This window comes from Plectropomus leopardus, chromosome 2 (assembly GCF_008729295.1).
Source record: "Plectropomus leopardus isolate mb chromosome 2, YSFRI_Pleo_2.0, whole genome shotgun sequence".
NCBI lineage: Eukaryota > Metazoa > Chordata > Actinopteri > Perciformes > Serranidae > Plectropomus > Plectropomus leopardus.
Genome location: NC_056464.1, coordinates 34,336,552 through 34,358,334, shown reverse-complemented (window position 1 = coordinate 34,358,334; position 21,783 = coordinate 34,336,552). Strand labels below are relative to the sequence as shown.

At 40.9% G+C, this 21,783-nt stretch overlaps 1 protein-coding gene across 1 annotated transcript in view; it reads left to right on the top strand.

Moving 5' to 3' along the window:
• Positions 1 to 21,783, top strand: part of chd5 (chromodomain helicase DNA binding protein 5) — a 57,579-nt gene that overhangs the window by 8,032 nt on the left and 27,764 nt on the right. The window contains 8 exon segments of the mRNA XM_042509444.1: positions 3,710 to 3,858; positions 11,613 to 11,831; positions 13,175 to 13,293; positions 13,863 to 14,104; positions 14,191 to 14,303; positions 14,498 to 14,624; positions 14,965 to 15,131; positions 18,623 to 18,841. Of these exon segments, the coding sequence (XP_042365378.1) occupies positions 3,710 to 3,858; positions 11,613 to 11,831; positions 13,175 to 13,293; positions 13,863 to 14,104; positions 14,191 to 14,303; positions 14,498 to 14,624; positions 14,965 to 15,131; positions 18,623 to 18,841 (1,355 nt within the window).

Below are 21,783 nucleotides of genomic sequence, written 5' to 3'. Positions count from 1 at the left end.
CAGAGCAAGGGACACTCAGTCCTGCGTCATCTGGTGTATCTAATCAGTGATGTGTGGTCAGCCTGTCAGTCATAGTTTACTCATTGAAAGAAAGAGGTGCAGAATGACGGACTGTGTGCTTTCTGTAATCCAGGGCCGTCTCCATCTGCATCTGAGCCGTGTCATCATCTGTGTGTGTAAGAGAGATGTGAGACTCGCCTGGCAGGCGACTAACATGAGACATAAAAGAGCTCCCTGTTTGAGATAGTGAATACATAAACTCGAGGCTTTATTTAGAAAGAAAAAGAAAGAAAGCAGGGAGAAGCACGTGGATGTGTGTGTGTGTGAGGAGGGAAAAAAGAACAAGGAGGCAAAACATAAAATCACTTAATCTAAGTTTCAGTGACACTGAATAGGCGATCCTGCCTTAAACAGCTTCTCACCTTCAAATAATTTAATTTGTGCAGACGTCTTTGGAGTTTTAATGTTGTAAATGCTGTTTTATAGGCTTTTGAATACAGAGCTCACACGCTTTTTTGCATGAAAAAACTTTGAATATATTTTTTCCAAAATAAACAAACGACACAGTCACAAACTGACAGTACAAAAACACCAATTTACATTATAAATAACTCAGAAATAAATTAGAAGACAAAAAAATAAATTAGCGCATAACAATTCACATAAAACCTAATAAAGTACAATACCATAACAGAAAAAAAGACTTGAGAGACAGGATAGCATTAACCATAATAACATGGTCTATTATAACACTAGCTTGGTGAACATAGACAGATCATTCAATCTTGTGGGATGGGAGATTATCCATGTAGTTGATAAAAGGTTGCCATATCTTATTGAGCATGAAAATTGATAGATTTTAAGATAATTGCAAAAAGATAAGTGAAAAATGTTGTCAATTGGCAGCTTTAAAATATCAGACACATAAAGTGAAAGTTACCCCCAGTTAGCACCAAAATACACTTCATCTGTGACACACTTCATCCGTTGGTCAAAGGAAACACAGTGAGGCTGACAGTGCCACAGATTAAAGCTTTAAATCACTGGTGTGCATGTACTGTATGTGCACGTGTGCGTGGGGGTGCCTCCTGCTAGTTTTGCTAAATAGAGGATAAGTGGTTGGCGAGGTTTGTGTGTCTACTACACAGGAATCCCTCCTCCCCAACTTCTCACTGCAGCTACCCAGGGGAGTGGTAGACTGCAGGGCTAGTGTTGGCTGATTGACTCTGATACATGTGCTGCATATTTCATGCCCTCCAGTCTGTCTGCATGAGACGCAGAGAGCGAGGGAGACACGCAGACAGATAGACTTAGAGAGACAGAAAGACAGTCGGGGAAAGAGAACGAGATCAGATCGACCTTTATGGGGCGGTTGAATCCTGTGTGTGTTTCTCTGCGTGTCTCTTTATAGTGATGTATTGTTTGGGACTGCCTCTCTTCCTTACTTACTCCTCTGTGACCCACTATGGCATCACTGAAGTCTGCTGCGCTCAGCAGTCAGCACGTTTGTACACAGCAGCTTTGAGACAGTGCAGCTGACAACCAGCAGCAGGTCGCTTTAGTCCCAGCAAGCATTAAAGGCAGAAGATATGCTCAGTATACCTCAGTGGTCCTCCAGGGAGTTCCCATTTAGCGGCAGGGCAGGCACTCCATCTATTTGTGCTTTGACGGGTGAAGTTGATCCACACTCAATGATGTGTGATTATGAGGTTTATTTTGCCAAGTGCTCCTGTTGGTCTGGCAATGATTCATCATTTTTATTTTCAAAAACAGGCCAACTGAATTCTCACTTTGCTGTGCTTTCACAGTATACTAGGCCTGCAGCTAATGATTATTTTTATGATCAACTAATGTCCTCCTTGCTATGTTATTGACTGTTTTGTGTAATATAGGTATACTATGCAGGAATTGTGGGTTAGTGTTCTTAAACGTTATCGCAGGAAAGTGAAACTTAAAGCCCAAATTCACTGTCTTTTTGGAGTGACCTTCATCTGCTTGGGGTTCTTGAGCTATATTTGAGGGTTTTTTTCTTATGGTCCGGCACCAGGTTGCTACTTTTTTTTATAAGGTTCTGACCTGACCTGCATGCTGTGCCCCAAAATGTCCCGGACACAGCAAAATAAATACAGGTAAAGGGCAAGTTGACACACCGGCACACACTTTTTGTGGGTCATAAGTTATGATCGAGAAGGATTACTTCTGTATTAGTCTAGTGTTGTTTGTTGGAAAATTCTGTATTGTATAATGTCAAAAGAATTGTGAAAAATTCTCACCACAATGTCCCAGAGGGCGAGTTGATGTCTTCTCTTCTCAACTGCCCAAAACTCAAAGATATTGCAACTTTAAGGTTTGCTATTGCAAATGTTTTCAAGGATTGCTATTCTGTTGCGTGAGCAACCACTTTGGTCCCTGTTTACTTCCTGTCATCTACCAAGGAATCAATAAAAATATGTTATAGTTTCCTTGTCAGCTATAACATTAACAAACATTCCCGGAGAAAATACCTCTCTTTCGAATGTTTCAGTTTTCAAGTTTGAAACGGTCTATGTAAAACTGAGAAAAGAAGCAAATACTCACATTTAATAGTGGATCCATTAGATGTTTGACATCTTTGATAAATAGCTTAAAAGGGAGACTTTGCCGATTTTAAACCAACTCTATGTCATTACAGCAGTGTGTGCAGATGAACGGTGTTTGGCTTCCGGATGTGGTATAAGCACCCTAAACCCCCTGCTCAATTGCTAGTGGACTTTGATGACCGGTTCAGGTCACCCCCACGAGTTTTTGCCAGCAGATAGACTGTGAGCTGTGGGCACTTGCAGGGTTTATCGTAGACTTCTTGTTTTGAGGGCAGTATTAATATCCTAGAATTACGACCATATAAAACAAATACCGGACATATGTTTTAAACAGTCATATAACAGCCGAAATTTAAACTGAAATAAAACTCTTTTAAAAGAAAAACTTGAAAACAAGGTATCTGAAGAAGTGGCCTACTAAACACAGTCACTAATCAGAGGTTTAGTAGCAAAGGAAAAGGAGGTAAAATACTCAATGCACCAGGTATGACTGTAAATCACCAAGCCTGCTATCCAACGTCTGGCTTGCCGTTATGAAGTAAAGACCATCTCCAGTCTGATCTATGAGGAGACCCTCTGTGTGATGAAGGTCCTTCTGGAGAACAGCGTCACCTAATTACACTAAGCACGCCAAATGAAGACTGTGACTGCCATGGATCAGACGTATGCTCTGAGGAAGGGACACATTCTTCACAGCTTTAGTGGATAAATAGATCCGTCCATAATTAAAATCCCTAAAATCTGGTCTGCATGTTAGAGGCGTATATTTAAGTTATTTCCGGACAGTTCCATGTAATACAAAAATAGCCAAACCTCGTCCATCTGCACACAATGTGACGACACTGAGCTGGTTGAAAATCGGCAGTGTTTCCCTTTAAGCAAGCCGTTTATTAATTAATGATCAAAATTGTGGTAAATTTTGCTCTCTGTTGATCTAAAAATTGATTATTCAACTAATCTTTTAGCACCTCAGTGTATATGCCAAACTGTATTCCACAATATAATGATTTAGACTCATTTGAAGCTGAATTGGCTGTAGAGTCCTCAAACTTGACATCATCACGAGCACTGTATGTACTGTATTGTACACTGTGTTCCTAATCAGATAATGTTTCTGTTTCTGTGTCCAGATGAGGATGACGAAGGTGAGCGCAACACTGTTCCCCTCACTCCCCTTGACATCTTTTCTGACAACGACTCCCTCAAACAACAAAAGAAGAAGAAGCCCAAAAAGATGAAAGAGGGGAAAATGCCCAAAGTTAAGAAGAGGAAAAAGGAGGTAAGGTGTAATTCGCACTCAGCACAATCAGTCTTGACCTCGGACACAACAGCTCCACGGCTCAAGCTGCACCCTGCGTTCTCTATTTCTCAAACCACCGCTCTTTTGATGTCTCTGCAATTGGATCAAAGGTGCGTTTTGGCTGCCGGGCCGCCTCTGTAATCTAAATGAGAGGCAGTGGACTGTCTCAGGCTTAGAGGAGGTTGGCAGCAGTGTCACTGTCATTGCCAGTGTAAGCTGTGGGCACGGAGGGCCAGTTTAGAGTGTAGATTTGTGCCTGTGGTGCTGGTAGGGACTCTGGGTCAGAAGTATAGTGATTGTGCCAAGCGAGCAGTGGGAGTCGGAGCTGTGATAGAGCAGTTTGACAGCTGAATTTTTCCAGTCTTAAGTCTCCAACATTTGGACATCGGGTCAGAGGTTTGAGGTGCTCTTGGCATTAACACACTTAATTTAACCAGATTTGTTATGGTGAGATTGCTAATCACTAAGATAAGCTAATTACAAAGCTTTTAAAGCTGGCCTATTTGACTTTTGCCCAACAGTGGCCACTGGGGGCAAAATTGATAATCAGGGTTCCCACATTCTTTAAATTCCTTATGAGAAACGTTTTTCCAGGCCTAAACAATGGTTTGAAATTAACAGATGTTTTTTGGGGGACAAGTTGTGAAGCAATATATATATATATATATATTTTGTTACTATATATAGTTTAGATATATACCTAATATGTTTTTTGTATTATGAATTTAAAATGAATTTAAAAATTACTAATTTGAAATCTAATGCTAACAATAATCAGACATAAAACCTTTAATTAACAACAATTTAATGCATTCAGACTTGTCAAAATTATAACCACTGCACTGACGGATTCTCTGCACTGGTCTGTTGGATCAGGCAGCGAGTTGCTGGCGGAAATGTCTAATGAGGAAATAAAGTTATCAATCACCAGCACAAATACCTGGGTGCTTGTTCAATAATGTATGGCATTATTGCTATTAAGGCTAACTTTTTTTTAAACAACTTTTTTAAAGTTATGGATATGGGATGAAATTTAATGTAAAAGTTGTGGAAAAGTTTTGAAATTAAATTGGTAAATATATGTGGGAACCTTGGATAATCAAGAATGTACAGTAAACGCTAAAATGTAGTGTAAAAGAAGTCTTTTTACAGACAGGAGCTAGCAATAGCCAGCATTAGTAACCACAAAAAAACCTAACTGAACAAGGTTGTTTTGCTTCGCCTATAAATTCATCATGTTATTTGTAAGAGGATGTGATACTTCAAATCTTACATAGTTTTGCTTTGAAATTGAATTAATCTGACATAAAATGGTGAATATGTCTGCAATGGTTTGCATATTTTCAAATCTAAAAGAAAAAAAGCATCATTAGAAGTCATTTTGAGCTGTAAACACACACAGATATTTTTTAAACAGACATTTCTCCCTCCATTTAAAAAAAAGAAAATCCTGTTTACAAACCCTCATTTGACAAAATATCTCCGTCCATACCAGAACTCAAAAATAACTGCAGATACTCACAGACATTACCTCTCTTCCACAGTCTCCCCTCGTCTCAAAGGTGGCAAAGTGTCCAGGCTAACGTTACCTTTATACTGGAGATCTCATCACTGTTGATTGCTGTTCAATTTAAGGACAATTCACTCAAAGATACGATAGATGCTCTTTCCTCTCTAATCGACAGTCTCTGGAAATAGTCTCATCATCTGCCGATGCTGTGTTGGACTAAATAACACTGGGCATAGCAGGTGGAAACTTTCGTCCCTGAATTGGTGAAAAAACTATAAGTGTAAAGGAGTCAAAATAGAAACACAAAGCTTAGTCCGCCATTGATGTTATTTTGACCTAAAAGTCCGTTGAGGAAAATATGATGTTTCATATACCTGTAGGGCCTAAATGCAATATTCACCTTTCTTTTTACTCTGCTTTGGTCTCCACTGACTTCTATAAGTTAAAACTTGGGAGTTTGGCTGAGGGTAACATCTGGGTTATTGGCTGCTAAATTCTCCAGTGTGTTGTTCACTGACTAGTTGCCAACTTTGTCTGTGTGCCAATTGTTACTGGGCAAGTAGCATTCAGTGAGTTTATAAGAGTTTTTTCTTTTTTTTACTACTACAGCTGGAAATGAGGTCAACGATAGCAGAGACTGTAGGCTGGTGTTACGCAGTATTTTGTGTTGAAATTTCTCACTGATTTGTGTTTCTTCTTGCTTTAACATTATCCCAAAAAATGAGTCCAATCGACCTCCAAACAGTTATCTCTGCGACTCTTAACTCACCCTACACCTGACACCAATCTCACCTCGATCCTGATGCCTGCTCCAACCCCAAATACCCAACCTATGAACCAGTTGTTCACAAGCAAGACTGAAACCTAAGCGGGGTTGAGTCTGGTCACAACCTGGAGGCGAGACCCATACTAATAACATGCTGAAGAGGACAGGCTGGGATCATTGTTTAATTCCCTACAGCCTAACTGGGATCCTTTTAATATCTTTTTATGAGTTTTATGAGGGTGTTTAAATTTTATCTGAGCCAGTGCACCACGAGCTTCACCCTCGGGATGTAGAGTGCCCTTCTTTTAACCTAACCCCAGGGAGACACTGACTTTGTCACAAGATGTCTTGTCAAAAGACGATTCTTAATTAGGTCACAGAATTTGAGGGGATACAAAATCTGATGTAACACCATCAGTGGTGGAAGAAGTATTCAGATTGTTAAGTAAAAGTGCCAACATCAACCTGTGAAAATACTCATTTACAAGTACTGCATAGAGAATGGTTCTTAAGTAAAAATAAGTAAGTATAATAATGAAAATGTACTTAAAGTATTAAAGGTAGAAGTACCCAATGCAGAAAAATCTGAAAAAAACAGACCAAAAAAACTCAAAACAAAAAAAGAAAAAAAACACCCCAAAAACTCAAGATATTTAAAAAAGAAACATCCCCAAAAAAACTAAAAAAAAATATTAAAAATAGAAAAAAAACCCATAAAACTCAAAATTACATAAAAATGAAGAAAACCATCCCAAAACTTAAGTTTATTAAAAAAATAGGGAAAAAAATCCAGAAACTCAAATTATTGTAGATAAAAGAGAAAAAAACCACAAAAGACCCAAAATTATTTAAAAAGTAGAAACATCCCAAAACAACTAAAAAAATTAAAAATAGAAAAAAAACGTAAAAATCAAAATTACATAAAAACCATCCCAAAATTTAAAATTATTTAAAAAATGTGAAGAAAAATCCAGAAACTCAAATTATTGTAAATAAAAGAGAAAAAACACCACAAAAGACTCAAAATTATTTTAAAAAAAAAAAAAACATCCCAAAACAACTAAAAAAAATTAAAAATAGAAAAAAAAAAAACCATAAACTTAAAATTACATAAAAAACCATCCCAAAACTTAAAATTATTTAAAAAATGGGAAGAAACTCAAATTATTGTAAATAAAATAGAGAAAATACTGCAAAACTCAAAATTATTTTTTAAAAAAAGAAGAAAAAGCAAACATAAAAAAACCCTCAAAATGATTTTTAAAAAAACCTAGAAAAACATCCAAAAACCTCAAATTATATATATAAAAAAACAAGGGAAGCATCTTAATTCAGTGCTTGCAGGAATTCACTGTATTCCCAGTGCGTTTCCCGCCTGTGTTGGCGGCGGCTCTAACAGTGTCAGCGACATAGCCAGGATGTTCCCCTCTGCTGGCTGGAGATGCCAGCAGTGCTGTGAGGAGCTTGGCTGGCCAGGCTGCCACCCGGCCCTTTGGCTGCTTGTGGTAAACACTGAGCTCTGGGTCTCACTGAGCTAATGAGGGGGGGACTCCCTCTGACACTCTCCTCCCTCTCTCTCTCTCCCTTACACACACACACACACACACACACACACACACACACACACAGACTCTGCTCTGTATTCTCCTCTTCCTTCCCTCGCCTCTCGCCTCTCACATGCATCACCTCACTTTGCCTTGATCGTGATGCCGCTGCTTTTGTTACTGCCTGTGCGTCACACGAGCTGCAAATCTTTTTTTTTTTCTTTCTTTCTTTCATTCTCAGAGTTCCTGCGGGTCCTTGAAAGGTCTTAAAAGGCATTGAATTCATTTATCTAAAAATAAGGCCTTAAATGGTATTAAATTGCCTTAAATTAATCTTTCAGATGACTTAAAAAATACACAGACATATATTTGTTTTCTGATGTTGCATTGTAAAATCTCAAATATAATTGGTAACATTTTTTTTAAGTGATTTAATTAATTCATTTTCTTAAACTCGCCATGAAGGGAATCTTTTGCCTAGAAAACTGTCCAAAATTACCAGAGTTTCCCACTTTTGTTAGTAATTCAAATAGCTACTGCTATGATAATGTAATATGCTGATTGCCTTCCATGTGTTACTCTCTTAAAAGGTTTGTGTTTTCAACCTTTGCCGTATATACTCTAACTTTCTGACTGGACAAAATAAAGGTTTATGTTACAATAAACATTTAGGCAAAATAAAATTGACTTAAACTTGATTCTTAGTAGCAATAAAAAAATGTTAAATCCACCTTGCCTTAAGTTACAGGAACTCTCTTTCTTTCTTTCTTTTCCACCCTTCATATTATTCCTTCCACTCTTTCTCTCCACTGAGGAGCTGCCGCTGCTGTAATTCACTTCCAATCACTCCCCAAAGGTTGGTGTCAGACAGGGGCCAAAAGTCAATTGGGGTCAGAGACTGTCAGTGGCACATCCCAGTCTCAGGTCAGAGCTGCTGGCGGGAGGAACGGTAGCCATGGAGAGACATACTCGCCTTTTCTCTCTCAGCTGCAGCGAAACAAAGGCACTATGTAGACATGAAGGGATGTTCTGTGCGCCTTTTAACAAAAAAAAAACACTAAATCAAGGGAATAGAAGTTTATAGAAGGCAGTTAATGTTATTGGAGAAAGAAGAGGCTGCAGTTTGGCCGCAATAAAACATCCATGAAGCAGTGAGGGAGCTGCTCGTAGCTTTAATATTTTCGCTGAAATACAGTCGGGTTTGAGATGTCTTGTTTTTATAAGTTCGGTATCCTCTCAAGGATTGTGAGTCAACAGAGAGCTGTTGCTGATTCCAGGGAAAGAGAAGAGGCTGTTGTTTTGGAACCATAAAGTGTTTTTTTTTTTACAGCAGTGTTGTTTTTTGGGGGGTTTTTTTTCCAGTTGTTGTTGAACTAGATTTTATTGAATATCCACGTCTTCGCTCATTTTCCGCGCGCATCCTCTGCAATCTCCCCGAGGCAGAGCCATTATGGGGAAGCATCTAATTTGATTACGTTATCAGCGCTTATCTGATTTTCTGCCCTCTAAAAGTAGAAACACCCTCTTTGTTGCTGCCAGTGTCCGCTCTGGTCCTGCGATATGTGTGTAACGATGAACTCGGGGGCCACGGGGAGGTTGTTGCACAGTTCCACCTTGTCTTTGCAGTTGCTCTCAACAGTGGTTCTGCTTCTTTGCTTTTCCCTCCTCCATCTCCACCCCCACTCCCATCCCCCATACACTATCTTCAATTTACTCCCTCTCTCTCTCTCTCTTTCTCTCTCTCTCTCTCTTCTTCTTATGCATAAATGAGATTTGTCTAGACGGGTGCTGGAGCACCAGCTCTGCAACCACAGGCCTCTGCATAACAAGCTCGTTATGCAAACGTGTCTGATTGGATGGCGCCGTTCCATTGGCTGCCACTGTGATAGAGAGAGTGTGTGTGTGTGTGTGTGTGTGTGTGTGTGTGTGTGTGTGTGTGTGTGTGTGTGTGTGTGTGTGTGTATGTGTGTGTTGGGGGGGTGGTGGTGGTGAGTGGCAGGAAAGAGAGAAAGAGTGAGAGAGAGAGAAAGAAAGAAAGGGGGAGCTGTACAGAGAGAGAGTGAGATAGAAAATAATGTAAGGGGGGCTGCGAGATGTGAAAGAGAGAAAGTGAGAGAAAAGGGAAGGCGTGCGGGAGGGGGTGAGCTATGAGAGAGAGAAAACTAGAGAGAGAGAGAGAGAGATAGAGAGAGAGCCAGACACTGCTCAAATTTGGTCTCCATGGCAACACAGCCAGGCTGCTGGTAGGGTTGGCGGGCGCTGCGGCAACGTGAGCCTTTCCACTGCGCTACAGAGCAAAACGCCTGTAAGTCTCTCCATGGAGCCACACAGGCCTGCTGAGCAACAGGCAGCGAGCGGAGCACAAAGCCGCTGTGCACTAATTCACTCCGTAGTGTGTGCACACACATGTTCACAGACGGGGAACCTACATGCTGTACATGTATGATAGACATACACACAAACTTGTCTTTACATGAGAGGGAAAGGAACAGATGCTGAAACAAATCATGCACAAAAAATGATTTGGATCACAGAAAGATTCAGAAATTTACTAAGTGTGCACAAACAAATGCACAAAGACAAGAGCATAGGGCTTGTTTCAACATTCAGGGGGACGCATATGAAATGGCGGGTTGGGGGGAGCAAAGCCAGAAAATTTTGAGCACCAAACATTTATTTTCCTGCATTCTGGTGAATATTTATGCACCAATTTGTGCATTTTGTGCATCAATTTACAGTGTCAGTGTCTTTTATTTTGTCAAATTTAAAGGCTACTTTCATAATTTTAGTACACATTTTCTAAATATTAAGGGGTTCAATCCCCAAAGTCTATTTCCATGCACATACATACCACACACACACAAGCACGCAAATGTTCGAGGTGCATACAAAGAGAAACGCCAGATATTTTCCCCTCTCCCTGTTCCTTTTTTACTCAAACAAACACATGTCGTCATGAGCACGCACCACTGAATTTGTTCATATGCAACACTCTTGATCACACAAACAACACCTGTTAACTGTTAAATCCATATAGCCGTCCAGATGTCTCATATTAAACAGGCAGGACGCAGCTCAGTCTCAGCTCTGAGCCGTGATTGGCTGCTGCACCGCCCGGAGGTGTTCTGTTTGTGGGTTCACTCTGCTGTTCAATAAAAGGTGAACGTGCTTCTGACTCCTCATCAACTCACCCCGCTAACTCCTAATGTAATTTTACATTTCATCACAAGGCAGAAGAGTTATAATATTAGGAAAGCAGTGACACTTTGGAGTGATGTAATTTAATTTATGCAAATGCCATCAAGAAGAAGCTTTTATCCAAAGTGCTTTATAGTAGTCTGACAGCATATGTTTTTAGTGTGGGTGGCCTCTCTGGATGCTCTAATCCCTCACACTGGTAAAATTAATGCCATGCTTATTTGCCCTTTATCATTGGGTTTCATATTTTAATTATCCTTATTTTTATCACTAAATTTTACATTCTGTCTCTGAGGAAAGCTCTTAACTGGAGATAGATTTCCTTTTTTTGTGTCAATGGTAAAATACAGACCTTGAATTCAGTTTAGACCCAGGAATCGGTCTTTGATGCCAGCTTCAGTCAGTCACATCTTGAGGTAGGGAGCTAAAGCGAGATTCAAAGTCAGATTCTGCTTGTTTACATTTATAAAAATAGCTGTTTGGCAGGAGCGCTTGACTATATCAAAGACATGTGAAGATTGCCAGGGTGAAATTCCATTCAGCACAAGTGTACTTGTAGTTTTGGAAAGATACACACATTTTTATCTGCTGGAGAATGAAAGAGATCAGTGAAACCTGAACCTGACATGTGCTCATGTCCTGATATTGAAGACCAAATAACCAAAAACTGTATTTATTTATACAACATGTGTCCATGTGTCCTTGTCAAATTCAGGGAGGAATCCAGCCAAGAGTTGACAGCGACCTGGAGGAGACCTCAGAGGTGGAGGAGGAAAGGGAACGGCCAGAAATAGGCTCAGAGAGTGAGAGCAGCGCGTATGGTCCAACCAAAAAGAAGAAAAAGAAACCGAAGGAGAAGAAAGAGAAGAAGCCCAGGAAGAAGAAGAGAGATGAGGAAGATGACGATGATGACGATGATGATGGGAACATGAAAGTGAGTCTAGGTCCATTGACCCTAGATATGATTGTCTAACATCAATAAATTGGATTTTAAGAGTTTTTCATATACCACAGGAACATTTTATAGCACTCTGTTAGCTTGGTGAGGTGAGCATTGTTAGCAGTGTCAGCATAGCTAGTGGTGCTAACATGGTTAACAGTGCCAAAGGGGGTTTGCGGCTCAAAATAAGGCTGGGACGGTGCTGCAGTTATTGCCCAATGAGCAGTGGTGCTAGCTAGTTCCAGACTTGGCCTCTGGGCAGTGCAGAGCAACAGTGGCCAGTTACCCAGTAAAAAACGCAGGCTGGAACCATGTTTTGGCATGTTAGTGCAGCTTGTCCCCTGTCTGTCAGCAAGGCTGGCTTAAAAAATAAAATAAAAGGTAACACATTTATATCACAAAAGCTCTCTTAGCATGGTTAGCACTGTTAGCAGCATCAGCACAGCTAGTGGTGCTAAAATAGTTACACTCCTGAAGGGGCTGTGCGGCTCAAAATTAAGCCACTTACTCACCAAAGCTACCTTGTGTGAGTGCGGATGGTGCGCTAAACGCTGAATGAGCCTCATTGCTAGCTAGGTCCTGGCCGGCCGCTGCACAATGCAAAGAGGAGGCAGCTAGTTAACCAGTGAAAATAGAGGCTGGCTGCCATTCTTTGCATGTTAACCAAGCTTGCTGTCTGACCATTAGCAAGGCCAATAGAAAGTAAAATAAAAGGCAGCACATGTACAACAGAAAAGCTCTGAAAGTCTGGTTAGCACCATTAGCAGCACCAGCTCAGCCTGTGGTGCTAACATAGTTAACTCTGCTATAAGGGTTTTGCGGCTTTACATTAAAATGCTTACTCACCAGGGATACCTGGGGGAATATGGACACTTACATAACAGCAATAATCGCTTAATGACTGCTAGCTCCCGCCTGAGTTGGGACGTAGCGAGGAGCTGCATAGACCAGTTAACCAGTGGAGACCTGGGCGCCATGTTTCCACATGTTAACACAGAAAGCCCCCAGTCTTTCAGCAAAGTCAACAGAAAATAAAATAAAAGGCCTGACATTTACAACGCAAAACATTAAAATTGTACTACCATGGCAGTCTCTAGCTTCTCTAGGCCTTGGTTTAATACCAACCTGTGGCTCTTTGCTGCATGTCATCCTCCCTCTCTCTCCTACTTTTCCTATCAGCTGCTCTAAAATAAAAGATAAAAATGCCCAAAAAATAAACTAAAAACATTTCACTACCATCAGTAACTAATATGCAGATGGTCCTTTTGGGGGTGAATTATTCCATTCAATGTTATTTAACATATGAATTTAAATGTCTACCATCTGTATTTCCCCAGGAACCCAAATCATCCAGCCAGTTGATGCAGGAGTGGGGTCTGGAAGACGTTCAGTATGGCTTCACCGAGGACGACTACAAAACCATCACAAACTACAAGGCTTTCAGCCAGTTCCTCAGGCAAGCATCTAATTTTGTGTCTGGATTATCTTCCTGTGTTAAGTGCTCTGTTCAGCTTCTGTTTCTGCGAATTGTCAGAAACCCGCGCTGACACTTCCAACAAAAACTCCACAGTGAGTGCAGAGTGTGCTATGACGAGCAAACACTGCTCTTTTTGTTTGTGCTAGAAAGCTCGCCTGTTGTAAAGAGTCTGTCTCACCTGGGGCTGTCTGGCTCGGCTAAGCCCCTGCTCCGACAAAGTGGAGCATGAGCTCCTGCAGTGCCCCCTGTGAGTAGTCAGCTGCTTACTGGATGCCTGTGACAGCCGGGAGGCTCTGGGACTCGGCGCTCTGACCCACTATCTTTCACAGGCCAGCGTGCCAAACCTCAAGCTGCTGCCTGACAAATCACAAACATGACATACACACAGCAAAGCAGGGAGAACAAAACTTAAGGGGCAGTGGGATGTCAGCAAATCAAGACCCAGTTCCCTCCAGCGCTGAGGGAAGTAGAAATTACATCAACGGGAATGAAGTGTGACATAATAAAGCTGCCGTTGTTGTCTCCTCTCTCCCCCTGGTTTTACTCAGGCCTCTCATTGCCAAGAAGAACCCGAAGATTCCCATGTCAAAGATGATGACAGTGTTAGGGGCCAAGTGGCGAGAGTTCAGTGCCAACAACCCGTTCAAAGGCGCATCTGCCACCGCTGTGGCTGCCGCTGTGGCTGCCGCCGTGGAAACAGTTACCGTGGCACAGCCGACATCTGTCAGCAGCAGCCAGCCGAGCTCTCAGCTGGGGCCAATCAAAAAAGCCAAAACCAAAGAGGGAAAGGGTAAGGCCTGGTGAACCGTGACTGAATACATATTTTTAGAAATAATAGCGAGGACACCGCTCGGTTAACGTGTTTGTCTGTCTCAGGACCAGGAGTAAGGAAGAGAAGCAAGACTGTGAAGGAGGTGAAGAAGAAACCCAAGCCGAAGAAGACCAAATCAAAGTCGGGCCAGAGTGGGAAGAAGAAGAAAGCATCCTCGGTATGTTTTTTTTTTTCTTCCAGAACCGTCTTCCTCTGCTCATTCATCCTCTGAGCTTCTCCACAACTCTATATTTTCAATGGCATCAAAGTGACCAGACTGTTTACTGCGCTCACTTTGAAACTTGGTTTATTTTAATTCTTTGTGTAGCTCTGAGCTTTTCAGTTTGTGTGTTTGTGTGTGTGCTTTTCCAGAGCGAGGAGGACTTCCTGGAGGAGTCAGACTTTGATGACATCAGCATCCACAGTGCCTCTGTGCTTTCTGATACCTCGGGGGCCGCCACCAAGAAAAAGGCCCGACGTGGGCGGAAAAAAAGGAAAAGTATGTTTACTGTCTACACACGCCATGCTCTGTGGTGTGTTTTATTCCCCCCCTCCAAAATCCCATTTAAATCCCTCAGAACCAGACTGTTTGATTACGGGTAACGAGGAAATTAAATTTTATTTTTTTAAGCTGTATTTGTTTTGGAAATGTTTTCCGAAGGCAGATGCTCTTTCTCAGCAGCTATTGCCCTCATGCTCACAGAGTCTCATTCACATTTAGAGTTTGTTCACTGTAATGTGTAAATAGTTTTATCTCATACTGTTGATAACAGATGCATTTCAGTGAATTTCTGCATGTGGTAATCGCTCATATTTGCTTCTTCCTTTACCTGCTCCAGAGGAAGATGGTGACGGTTATGAGACAGACCACCAGGACTACTGTGAGGTTTGCCAGCAGGGTGGAGAGATTATCCTGTGTGACACCTGTCCCAGAGCGTACCACCTGGTCTGTCTGGACCCAGAGCTGGAGAAGGCCCCTGAGGGCAAATGGAGTTGTCCACACTGTGTGAGTACAAAAATTTGACATATCAATATTAAAGATGCACCAACAGTGAAATTCTGCACTGATACTGATACAAATGGGTTTTTATTTTTTATTCCCCATTTGAGCCAAGGAAACTAAAAACTAGTTATGAAAAAATAACTGAATTGGTTTTTTTAAAGATTTTTTTGGGGCCTTTTAATGCCTTTATTCGAATGGACTGTGTAAGCGTGAAAGGGGAAGAGAGAGAGCGGATGACATGTAGCAAAGGGCCAAGGTTGGAATCGAACCCGCCGGCGCTGCGGCGAGGACACAGCCTCTATACATGGGGCGCCCGCTCTACCTACTGCCCCATAACTGAATTTTCTTAAAATCATTCAATCCTTCAGATTCAAGATTCAAAGTGTTTATTGTCATATGCACAGTATGGAAACATGTTTCCCTGTACAATGAAATTCTTACTTTGCTGTCCACAGAATGCCTTACGTTTAGCAAATATAAAGAAATATGAAATAGAAATTTAAAAATTTACAATGGAAGAAATTTAGAAATTTACAATAGAAGTAGAAAGAACAGTGCAAATAAAACAGTACAGTGCAAATTCGAACAGTGCAATTGTGCATGTGCAAACGGAATAGTAAACTGTCAGGTACAGTTATGAGGTCGTGTATGGGAGGTAGTTGCTGTGTGAGCTCCTGTCAGCAGTTTAGGAGTCTGATTGCAGCGGGAAAGAAAGAGTTCTTTAGTCTAGTGGTCCTGCATTTCACACTTCTGCACCTCCGGCCTGAGGGTAGAAGTGTGAACAGACCGTGCTGGGGGTGGGTGGGGTCCTTCAGGATGGAGGCAGCTCTGCTGTGGACTCTGCGGTGGTCGATGGTGTGCAGAGAGGGCAGTGGAGTCCTGATGATCTTCTCAGCAGTCTTCACCACTCTCTGCAGGCGTTTGCGGTCCTCAGCAGTAGCACTGCCGTACCACACGGTGATGCAGCTGGTCAAGATGCTCTCAACGATGCAGCTGTAGAAGTTGCTGAGGATCTTTGGCGACATGCCAAATTTCCTCAGCCTCCTCAGGAAGTACAGCCGCTGTTGCGCCTTTTTAACCAGCTGTGTGGAGTTGAGTGTCCAGGTGAGGTCCTCGCTGATGGGGATGCCCAGGTATTTAAAGCTGCTCACCCTCTCCACTTCAAGCTCCCGGATGAAGAGTGGCTGCTGAGGTCTCCTCTCCTTCCTCATGTCCACTATCATCTCCTTGGTCTTGTCTGTGTTGAGGGTGAGGTTGTTGTCCTCACACCATGACACCAGACTGGCCAACTCCCTCCTGTAGGCCGCTTCGTCACCGCTAGTGATGCGTCCTATCACTGCGGTGTCGTCTGCAAACTTCAGGATGATTTTTTCCTTGTGGGAGGCGACACAGTCATGAGTGAACAGGGTGTAAAGGATGGGACTGAGGACACATCCTTGTGGGGTGCCAATGTTTGTTATAATGCTGGCTGAAGTCCTGTTACCGATTCTGACAGACTGGGGCCTGCCAGTCAGAAAGTCTAGGAGCCAGTCACAGAGGGCAGGGTGCAGACCAAGTGAGGACAGTTTGTGGGTGAGCTTGTGGGGGATGACTGTACAGTACAATGTCTTTGAATGTGCACAAATCATACACCCTTTTAAAAATAACCTTTAACATGGAAGAAAATTAGTAACTGCTTAAAAAAAATATAGTAAAATAAAATAAAAAATAACAAAATATATATATATATATTACCGGGGTTCTCATGGATCCTTAAAAAGGCTTGAAAGCATTGAATTCATTAATCTAAAAATAAGGAAAAATAAGACCTTAGTTGGTATTAAATGAACTTAAATTAATGTTTCAAGTCTTAAAATTGCTCAGACATGGGAACTAAGATTTTATTATCGTGTAACTATATTTCGATATAATTTGTCACCAGATGATCACCATAATATTTCCTAAGTCGAAATGGACAAGCTCACATTACATTACCCACCAATGGAAGTATTTATTGGTCCGGTGTGATGCAGTGCATTCTAGCGGCTATAAGTTTCCTACCTCATGAGCAAAAGCAAATGCCACAGTTCTTTTTCCTCTGGTTATGTAGCACCAGTTTCAAAAGTATTTGCGTCTTTTCTCTGCATAAACAGCCCAGTTTAATGTCTTTCCAGCTGTGAAAAACTTCGTTTGAGACTCTTTAATGTTGTATTTCATATCCAGTGAAATGACATGTTGTTTTTTCAGTTTTGACAAGCCTGGCTCTAGACTGCCATGGTACTAAGACGTCTTCCACCATATGTTATGACAGCACATGTGTCAGTTTCTTCTCTTTGTGATGGCTACATGTTTGAATTTCATGGTAATACTCTGAATATTCTGTTTAAACAGCACAAGTGCACTGGGATATTTCTGAGTGACATATAAAGCGAATAAGCCCTCTGAAGAGCTTTTTATTTTCAGCAGTGATTCCAAACCTTTTGGGCTTCTGGCCCCTTCAAATTAAGTCAAACTGCAGTCCTAAATTATTGGTTTCATATATGCAGTTTGTGAGTAATTCATCCAAATAGTGACTTTGCTTTTCTTAAAAGATACACATATCATCAAAAATACGAATAGATAGAAGTATCCAGAATTTTATAAGACAAAGGCAAAGATTTGAGACAAAAGTCTGAAAACACTTGGGCCATGTTGGCACTGTCAATATATGATCACTGAAAGTGCTTGTTTTTGCCACTGACAGGCTCAGATTATTATTCTGAGTGTGTGAAAACATTATGAAAATGACCCTTCAGAGACAGACCTTTTTATTTAAGAGAAAGATGCTTTTCTTAAACTAGAAACAGCCCCGAAATCATTATCACCAAACTCACCAGACTCCATTTAAAAAATTGGATTTTGAGTGTGTTTAATGTCGGCATATTTTCAAATCTGTCTGGGTGAAAAAAGGGTTATTTTAAGCCAAACCAGAGTTGGTGATTGTTGAACAGTGGAAAGACAAACCAAGATGATTTTTGCTGATTCCATCAACTTTGAATAAAGTGTGCTTTACAATGATAAAATTACTGTTTATTTAGATAGTCTGGTGGGTTTGGCAATAGTTATTTTGGGGTGGTTAAACACAAAGGATCTTAATCTTTAACAAAAAAGTCTATCTCTGTAGGGATACCTTCCATAAATTGTCAGACACTTGTAATAATAATGAGCCTGTCAGTGACCAAAAAACAGCACTTTCAGTTGGTTTTAAGGTACAAACGTGCCTGTTTTACAGCTAACGGCTGCAGCGCTCTCACTCAATACTGGACCAGTTTCAAAAATCATTGTTCACATTATTCAATTAGAAACAAAACCACAGCAAAATAGAGTCCAAGCTGAAAAATATAGAACTCAACCTTTAAATTGTCCTTGTAGAAATAATGTGGGTCATCTTTATTTTACAAACAATAAGGTGTGTGAGTTTGATTTAGCACTATTTAACCCTCAGAGACAACTTTCACCACTTGTTTGTCCCTCAGGAGAAAGAGGGCATCCAGTGGGAAGCCAAAGATGAGGAGGAAGAGGAGGAGGAGCCAGCAGGCGAGGAAGAGGACGACCACATGGAGTTTTGCCGAGTGTGTAAAGATGGAGGAGAGCTGCTGTGTTGTGACACCTGCCCATCTTCCTACCACATCCACTGCCTCAACCCGCCTCTCCCCGAGATACCCAACGGGGAGTGGTTGTGTCCACGCTGCATGGTGAGTTCATACGTCACTCCAAACGCTATCTAAAGACGTGAAAAACAGCGTTTTACCATCACTGTGCATGAATAACATGTTTGAGTGTGCAACTCTGAAACATAACAGTGAGTTTAAAAAGACAGTTAAAATAGATGCAGTCTAGCTTCTTTTGTTGAGCCCTCCTTTCTTTTCAACAAATTAATTTTTTTATAACATTTGCAAAGTACATATATTTGTGTGTGTGTGTGTATGGGTGTATGATTTTTGGAATGTGTGTGTCCCCTTTTCTTTTTATTGTTCATATAATGATGATTTAAGAGAGTTAATTGGAAGGGCTGTTTAATTTTAGGTGTTTCAGTTTGCTGCTAACTTTGTCCCAAAAGCCTGGAAAAGAAGACATGATGGATTATTTAACTAGAATCTATTCAAATATTTCCAGTATAACGCAGTAAATGTTTCAGTGAATTATGATTTTTTTTGTACCATTGATTGTACTGTGAAAGATGCTTTAGCAGTTTTTCTATTTTTGGACTCTCTCTGATGTTTAGAAATGCTCTCTGTTCCAGGCTTGTATTAATTTATGGTGTCTTGTAAGCGTATGTGTTCTGGGCAAAGTAATACGCAAAACACAATAACAGAAATTTCATTTTTTCGTTCACACATATATGCGTGTAACTATCAATGTCTGACATGTGCGATGAAAACTCGATATAATGATGAAACAGTTAAAAGAGAGACTATAGTTAAAGTACAGCATGTGATTTACTGTATATTGGAAGTTATGGTAACATAAGTACATACTTACACTCTTGGTGCGTTGTTCTCTTGAGCTTTGATGTGATTTTGTCTTCTTTTTTTATGTGTCAGGTTTATGTGAAAATAGTCCTTTTAGCTAAATTTGACAGATTTACATCATATTGATGTTAATTCATGTGTGTTGTCTCTGATAAATGAATGATGAGGTGTGAAATATAATTAGTAAAAAAAAGCAGTTGTGAGGTAATGAGAGGGTCAGATTAACTGAAAGGTCAGATTTTGATGGGTTTTTTTGTAGTAAAAGTAATTTCAAGCAGTTTGAGGTATCCAGTTAGCCTGTTTATGTTTTTAAAGATAGGGTAATTAACTTTTATAAAAATAACTTTTTGTGTAATTTGCTGAAATTGTTTCTACATCCGCACAGTAGTATATGAGACAAAAACATCCTGTACCTCCTGCTCTTCGCAGTGCTTCTAATGGCATTTGCTAGAATCCATCTCGGCTGATGGAAATAAATAAATCAGAGCCGAAGAGTCTTTTATGTCAATCACTGCTCGTGAACTGTGGTCAAACAGTCAAATTAGGAGGCGTTGGTCACATATCAAAACAAGATTCTGTAACTGCATTGCTTATTTCTTGCCTCAGATGTTTCATAAACATATTTTAGTGCACTGTTTAGCTGTAAAATGGGGAAGTTGTCACAAGGCTGCTATGTTGAAAACATTCAGGCTGAAATGAGGCACCTTCCACCTGCCAGACCAACTTCTTCATTTTACAGCTAAACCGTACACTAAAAATATAGGGCTGCTTTGAATACGATTTTTGGAGCTTCAGTACTTCAATGATATTCACCTGCAAATATTGAAACCTTCAGCAGGACGCAGTAGGACCCGGGATCGGGGTGACAGGGTGATCATTGTCATAAATGCTAACTGATCACCCGAGATCGACCCTACTTTGGTTGGAATTAGCGCTTTCAGAAAGTTTTCAATAACTGTGAATGCTGCAAGTCGGCCACATTACCAGATGTGAACCATCTGCTCCTTTTCCTCGTCAGACAGCCAATTAACTTGCTTTAAGCGGGTGTCATGGACTGCACTGAGGATACTGGCCTCATCCATGTCTGACACTAACCACCTCCGTCCAGTTTCCTCCACCAGTGTGCAGGAGAAAAACAAAACAAAACGAAGCATTTGTACAATGATTTGGTAAATGGATGGACTTGCATAGCGCTTTTTCAGTCATTCAGCCTCTCAAAGCGCTTTCGCACTACGAGTCATGTTCACCCATTCACACGTACGTCCACGCACTGGTGTCCAAGGCTACTATTTAAGGTGCCAGCTGCTACTCAATTTTTGATACACTCATACACAATCACACATCGATGGAACTACCACCACAATTTGGGATTCAGTATCTTGCCCAGAAATACATCCACTTGCAGACGAGAGTAGCTGGGGATCGAACCGCCAACCTTCCAATTAGAGAACAACTCGCTCTTTCTTCTGAGCCACAGATGCCCACATCAGTGTCAGTTACCATGGCAACGATTGAAGCTCGAAGCATTTGGGTCAGCTCTGCTAAAATATGTTTCTGAAAACATTTAAGGCCAGAAACAGGAAGTGCATTAACAGAATCGTGATTTATATTTGATCAGCGCTGCCTAGTTTGACAGTTTGACCGCAGTTCACGAGCAGTAATTGACATGATTGACAGCTGCGTGAGAAACTCCTCGATTCTGATTGGTTGTTTTCATTCTTGTGCGGAAATGCCATTAGAAGAAATACAAGGAGGAGGTCGATCACTTTTTTTCACAGTTTATCTGTATCATGTACTGCTGTGTTGATTTAGTGACAGTTTTGGCAAATATGACAAAAAGATATTTTAGAAAAGTTACCACCTAAGGCTCTAATTACACTGTATATTAATATGAAATAACACTCTGAGGGAGGGTGGTTGCTCAGTGAGGCGAAGACTTAATTTACAGGGGAGACCTGTCTGAGGGGTCCATGTGTTGACCCCATAACCCTGAAACCTGGAACGACATCACTTTTCTTGTGCTGCTTTCGGACGCCTCTCACAAGTATTAAAAACCTTTGAACCCTGAGCAAATTGGTGCAATCAATTTCAAAAACATTGGGGAAAAAGCAATAAGCAACTTGATAAGAAATGTTCCACAAACGGAGAGAAATCAGTCGATTTAG